Source organism: Macrobrachium rosenbergii, chromosome 6 (genome assembly GCF_040412425.1).
Source record: "Macrobrachium rosenbergii isolate ZJJX-2024 chromosome 6, ASM4041242v1, whole genome shotgun sequence".
Lineage (NCBI taxonomy): Eukaryota > Metazoa > Arthropoda > Malacostraca > Decapoda > Palaemonidae > Macrobrachium > Macrobrachium rosenbergii.
The window spans coordinates 38,501,512-38,509,011 of record NC_089746.1 but is presented as its reverse complement, the minus strand read 5'-3'; the positions used below and the strand labels follow the sequence as shown (position 1 = coordinate 38,509,011).

General features: G+C 33.4%; 1 protein-coding gene across 2 annotated transcripts in view; it reads left to right on the top strand.

Moving 5' to 3' along the window:
- Nucleotides 1-7,500, top strand: part of LOC136839455 (uncharacterized) — a 74,420-nt gene that overhangs the window by 31,774 nt on the left and 35,146 nt on the right. For both annotated transcript variants that reach the window (XM_067105512.1, XM_067105513.1), the window contains exons 3-4: nucleotides 1,542-1,756; nucleotides 6,897-7,022. In XM_067105512.1, coding sequence (XP_066961613.1) covers nucleotides 1,542-1,756; nucleotides 6,897-7,022 — 341 coding nt within the window. The remainder of the gene's footprint in view (nucleotides 1-1,541; nucleotides 1,757-6,896; nucleotides 7,023-7,500) is intronic.

The window sequence follows — 7,500 nt, the reverse complement described above, 5'->3', positions numbered from 1 at the left end:
AAATATTAGAGGAGAAAATTAAGGGCATTAGAAGCAGACCTGACCATGGGTATTTAACGTGAGTGTTTGTAGATAAAACTTGAACTCATGTATATAAAAAGGACGCAGATAAAACGGTTTAAATTAAATGGAGGTAAGACTAATGCCTGATTGTAAGAAAAATGAACGTGTTGAATCCAGTAATAGATTTAGGAGTCTCCATCACTGTTTTCAGTGACTGCTTCACCAGCGAAAACAGGATAACACAATTACTGATGTTTTCAGAATAAACTGTCACGAGCGATTCTTTTTTGGTGCGGAAATAAAACAGTTGAAATTAAATGACGGTGAGACAAAGGCTTGATTATATGAAAAACTGATCTTAGTAGGTTAGAAGACGTTTTGAGCTTCGGTGGTACTATAACGAACAAGTTGAGTTCAGTAATAGATTTGGGAGCCTGCAAAACTGTTTCAAGAAGATATTAAAAACGTTTGTAGTGATACTTTCAGAGAAAACTGTTATGAGTGATTATTTTTTATGTAAGCCTCCAAAACGTCTTCCTTGACGGAGTCGACCGAGAATTAAACAATTGAACATGTCAAAAGCCCCGAAAAAATAGGAGGACCTGAATGGCAGTGTGATTTCAAGCAATGAACACCTAATAATAATACACGCTTAGAGGAAACACAATTTAATCTGGTCCTGATTTTATGTAAACGAAGGACGGAACAAAAAAAAAAAGTAGAAATAGAAAAAAATATGTTGTTCCATATCATATTTGGAAAAATAGTTGTTTCCTAATAAACTTTATATAAAAAATTAACATCATTGCTGGCGATGTAAGTAAATGATGAAATATCTTTCCTTTCCTTTTAAGATGTTGAACTTTGTATATCAGATCTTATCCTAAAGGTTTACTTAAATACTTCTCGCCTCCTAAAAGTATCTAGTTCTTTTAAAAGAGTAGATTACAGTGACTAGTATACACGTGCTCGGTCATTTCAACTAATTAACACCACAGAATTATACATTCTGAATAGAGCCGCTTACAGACAACCAAATTAGTTTAAACCTGATTATTGAGGTACTGAAATGAAGTTTAGTGATTTCTTTTAACTCAAAAGAAGAATATTATTATTATGTAAACAGGTACTTACCTTCGATAATATTATTGCAAGAACTGTTAGCTTGCAATTTCATATAAGATAGAAAACATATATTCAGTAAATGAGTTGATGTCAAAAAATCAATTGAATACGTTTTAAATTTTCATAACAGTACAATTTTCAACTTTTTTTCTGACAACTATATTTTATGCTAAGCATTGTCGTGGTGTTTTAAATGTTTTAAATCTACCCTTCTAGCCGTAAATTTTCCAGAACCAGCATTCAGTAGCTTTTCCTCCTAATAAACAGTGAATAGAAAATGACCACATCATTAATTTTGCCTTCCTCTATGCTTCGAGAATAAACAGCGGGGTTGGCGGAGAAATCAAGAATAAACCGTAGCCCCGCCAAAACAGCATTGATTTGTATTCAGCTTCTTCTCTCTCTCCAATCAGCTACGATTTCCGGGAACTCCTGAGGGGGCAACCAAAGGAGACGAAGCCAGATGCCAATTCTACCCTGTCGAGGAGGACTTCCTTCAGGACCGATAGATCTCCAGCAGCCCTGATCATCCAGAAGACGGAGATGGATGACGCTGGCATATACCGATGTCGGGTCGATTTTCGTCACTCGCCCACGCTCAACTACAGGGTCAACTTGACTGTTATCGGTAATGTGTTTATTAAATGGAGTAATGTGTTTGTTAAAGGAATTAGTGTATTTATTTAAGGAAGTAATGTGGTTATGAAAGGAAACAATGTGTATATTAAAGAAAGTAATGTCGTTATTGAAGGAAGTAATGTGGTTATTAAAGGAAGGAAACGGTGATGTAACTGGAAGCAGCAGCTTGTGCTCATTACTCCAGCAAAGACTTACATCACACAACAGGGAAGCACTCGAAATTTCACGAATTTAACAACGTGAGGACATTTTACTTTGCTTAGTGGTAATTATCTAACAATATAATGAAAATATCTTTGACCTTCAACCAAATTTGTGGGAACTGTTTTTTTTATTTTATCCTTGCATTATAAATTAACATTTAAATATAAGTTAAGTATATCTTAGTTTAACCAGACCACTGAGCTGATTAACAGCTCTCATAGGGCTGGCCCGAAGGATTAGATTTATTTTACGTGGCTAAGAACCAATTGGTTACCTAGCAACGGGACCTACAGCTTATTGTGGAATCCGAACCACATTATAGCGAGAAATGAATTTCTATCACCAGAAAGAAATTCCTCTTATTCTTCATTGGCCGGTCGGAGATTCGAACTCGCGGCCAACAGAGTGGTAGCTGAGAACGGAACCCGCATCGATGCAACCAGGAATGTTAATGAAAGTACAGCTATGTATTAATACCTCTTTTGTATTTATAGAAAGGCAGTTAGAAAAGAATAAAAAATGACATCACTGTGAATCAACAGGTATATTTGAACGTCAAAATAAGACGAATCTCTTGCGGTTTTCACATTTGCAGAGTCATCTTTACCCGCATCATTTGATCGCATTTTTTTTTTTTTTATCTTTTACGCGCTGAAACTGAAGTTTAAATTCCATTTTCTTTTCAAAGGATCATTCTCTTAAGCAGTTAATACCAGATACTTAAACGCAAGACAACGATTACTTATTTAATTGAGTGTATGTATAACGTAACATTCCAACTTTGTCACCGTACATCAGTGCTATGGCCATCGATCTCATAACTCTGAACGACCATAAAAATTCCTTTTCTTCACTTCCCCATTCTTATCTGATAAAGGACGAGATTTTCTGCCATGATACCTTCTTTCCTGGTTCTGTTACTAATTTTTGCTACCTCGTGACAACACTGATTAATCGTATAACAGAATCACCATAGTCACTCCACCAAATAAATTCTACATATTCTCAGGATCGCATCCCTTAGAAAATCATCATAAGTAATGGTGATAAGATCACAACATAACAAGGGGTAATTAATTTGACAGGACCATTGACGTATTAACGGGAAAAAATTCAAGTTTTGTAATATACACTATTGTGGCTAATCGCACGTAAAACACATTCTAGCAAATAAAAAAAAATCTAGTCACGCTAGGCTTCATGTCTTAGTCAGCCGTGAAAAGTCGAATGGGATATGAAACCATTATGTTCAACAGTTTATAGCTACCGCAGTAGTATCAAGAGTTTTCAGTCATGGCTTTATTACTCATGGCCCACTCAATTTATATATGATTTCCTTAGCCTTCCTCTCGTCTTTTCTGCAAGTCACTTTTTGTTTGCTTTAAAATAGGCATAATGCATAGTTTACAGATACCATGATATTGGAATATACTTTTTGCATACTATTGCACAAACTACAAAGGATAGAACATTTAGTGTATGATATCTATATTTACATGTTTATTGTTACTTGTACTTAAATCCTTAAGATGAAATCTTGTTCATAGCAAATATAGACATCATATTTCAAGTGTAATAGCTTGTAAATGGTTCATTAATTTCATTTTTTTGAAAATTGTGAAAATACACCTTTTGTCGTTTGTAAATGATGTCAACTTATTTCTCGTCTTCTATATTATTTATTTCAATTTCATAACTATATTCTGTAACCCAAAAGAGGTGGCCAATTCATGTTATTATTTTGTTTTGCCTTGACTGGTTCTTATTACATGATCAGTCTCATTTCTACTGATCTCTTGAAAATTTATGTCCTGGTGACATTCACTTCTAGCTCCTTTCTCCGGAAACTTACTTCTAACTGTTTTACACACACACACACACACACACACACACACACACACACACACACATATATATATATATATATATATATATATATATATATATATATATATATATATATATATATATATATATATATATATATATATATATATATATATATATATATATATATATATATATATATATATATATATATATATTATATATATATATATATATATATATATATATATATATATATATACATATATATACATATATATACATATATATATATATATATATATATATATATATATATATATATATATATTATATATATATATATATATGATTATATATATTATTTATATAATATATATATACATGTATATGAGTGTGTTTGTATCAGACTACAAAAAAATTGATGTAAAGATATTCCTGCCTGTTTCCATTTAACATGCTTGAGTTATTCATGAACAGTACCCACTGAATGAATTATTTAAATGCCTAGAAATGCTTATCATTAGTACCAAGAACACAGAAGGTAAATGAGAAAACAGGCATACACATTCGCATTCTCAAATTCTAATTGAACTACTCCATATTCATACAGTAATTAATGTCTGCGCTTCATTCCTCTGTTACAGCTCACTGATTTACGAGCAAAAATGTTGGCACTGTAATTATCATGTTAATGGCAGGCTCCTTGCCTTTGTGAACAAAGCCTCGAGACGAGTTTCCGGTAGAAAGTGGAGCATGAACTTTACAAATGAACCTTTTATAAAAGCTTTGGATACGATCAACGGCTTAGGCTTCGTTGAGGTGGTCGTGTTAAGCACTGATAAGGCATACCTGCAAAGGTATGGTCGCTTATTGCAAGGTGTCCTTGAAAGAACAACGTAAGACCAAGGGAAAAACAAAGGAAATGTGCCAGCGTAAAATGCATGGAGAGGCTTCTGGTAAACAAATCGCTTGACTGGAGAAATGTGGAACAGGTGAAGCGTCTCTGGTGGATTCAGTAAGGCCCTGTTTACTCTGGTATTGAGAGATAGTTTCCAATGATGATAATGCAGGCAAAAACGATAAACAGCAATGGGAAAAATGACGAAATTACATGTTATTTTTTATTTTTTTTATAAATGATAAAATGCAAGATACAAATGAAATTTATCCAGATTAATAATCCGGCTATGAAGGAGGGGTTTGGGAAAGACGAGCGATCTTCATATGTCTCGCCAAAGGGTTAAACTATTCTTATTCAAGGACATGAATAATACGAATAAGAAAATAATTAAAGAAATAAGTCTAAAAAGGCTCTATAGCATTTAATTTGTACTGAGGCACCATGAAACAATATAGTCCATCTGTAAACAATGTATTTATTCTAAATTTAGTAGGCCCTGATGCCTCGCCCACCCTTCATCCTTTATTGTTATAGGCAAGAAAGTATTATATGTTAAGTAACATAAGGGAAAACTTGATCCCAACAAGCGAGCAATATTTGTATTCATGACTTCATTCAAGTTCGTGATCGCTGTAAAAATATTCCCCATGATACAATTCATCAAAAGGTTTCAATTTTTTTATTTTTTTTCAAATAATTATGTCCTTAAGTAATGTGTACTTAGAGCAGGATCAAGAGCAAGTGTGCTTATAATAAAGTTTCTATAAAAGTTTAACAAGCTTTAAGATCAGTACAACATGAAATTCAAACTGCAACGTAAAGCATAATGAGAATGGAGAACGTTAGACAATGTAAGAGTGTTAGTGAAATTAGTCTGAATGAAAATGAGTGACGGAAAAATTAAATTTTTTGTCATCTTTCATATTTACGGTATTGTAACTGACATTTACTCAAAATAAGTTAGAAATTACTTTCTAGCTTTCTGATCATAACTGACATGCCATAACAACCACAAGAAAGATCAAATTATCATGAAGGCTAATACATTGTCCTTGAGTAAGAAAAAAAACCTCAGTCGGCTGAATTAATCACATAACTTGAGCTGTCTATACGGACATAGCAAAATTCATTAGTTGCAAGTAATTACTGAAGCCAGCGGATGATGTTACTTCCTAGTTTGAGTGTAACCAATTAAAGGAAAATAGTTTCCACTGTTACGATGAGTTCTGGTATGGTCACCATTCGTTCGATGAAATGTTAAACTTTGTAGTTATAAACTCGTTAAAGGACCGTTTACTTTTGAGACACCGGGCGGATGTGACCACATATTGCCAAACCAGTTCTTTGATAAACTTTTAAGATTGATACTGTTACTGATGCAATTATTAAAGTAATACGTATTTTTTTATGGGCAATAAAATTAGAAAGTAATTGGCGCTTGAGAAAGAAAATATTTTAAAAATTATGATGCTGCTACACGATTTTTACGTTTTTAAAGAAAAATATCAAGTTTTGAAGCTCTACAAACAGGAGTGCATAATCCATAAGGAACTCTGTACGCATCACTATTTCCACTCGGGAAATTTTCTGTCTTATTATTAGCTAAAGGTTACGGCACTAATAAATGTCAGTAGTGTCACGGGTAACCATCTAAAATTTTGTAATCATTTCGTAGACATCATCTGTAACGGTAGGTTTTAAAATTGTCTCTGATGTTTGCAGCAGTCCCTCGTTAGATTAACCACTATGTGAGTATTTACATGTTTATGAAATAATTTCACTTCTTGTATTTATATTTGATGGAAATATTTTTAATAAATGTGGTTAAGAATTTTCTTTGTAATTATAAAGGTGAATATAATATCTGGGTAAGTTTGAAGATGTAAGTTGGTACTTTATTTGGCTAGTATTTTACGTACTAAAGCTATATAAAGTACCAGTGAGTTTTTTTTGGTTGCACCAGCCCCAGCGAACATTTCTGGTATTGTAATTAGTATTTCGATAAGAATTAACACTAAAATATTTTTTCCCCAGTTCCCACAACAACGGTTAATATTGGATGGTAAGCCAGCTGTCAAGGCTATAACGAAGTACCAGTTAATTTTTTTTTTTTTTTTTAACTCAGACAACAGGGAGCATTGTCTTCTAACTACCATAGCTATTTAAAGCACCATTTTATTTTGTCTTTTTCTAGTTGCCCCGACAACAGTAAGCATCAGCTGGTATACCAATAACTCTTCCCCGAAAACTGTGGTGGGTGAGAAAGCAGGGCCTTTTCTGGAACACACACAACCAACCATTGTCTGCAAGAACAGTGACGGTAAGGTTTCGAAACTGCTGCATATATGTGCTAGCTTCTTTACAGTAAGTATGTTGGGTTATTTAGCTGCTTCTCCCCCTCAGGCAAAGTTTGTACTCTTGTGATACGTGGACTCTTTGTCATTTAAAGAATGATGAATAATAAAAATAAAAGAGAATACATGTTCACCTGCATGATACTGTAAATATAATGAGGCGACGTTGGGAAAATAACCGATCGACCTAAAAAGAGTCAGTATCTGGGAACAGCTGCAACGTAGGATGTCCCAAACAACTATGAATTCCGTCGTGGGAATATTGGGGTCAGTGATATATGATAAAATTGCAATACAATTTTTGTACTTGGTAAAAAAGTTTTCCTCCATAACATCATTAAATTCATGCCTTTTTGACCACATATCTCAGACTCAAAGTAGTTCACCACATAACGGATTAAGCGACCGAATAAAGTATTTTCTTTAGTTAAAATCAGGAAAACG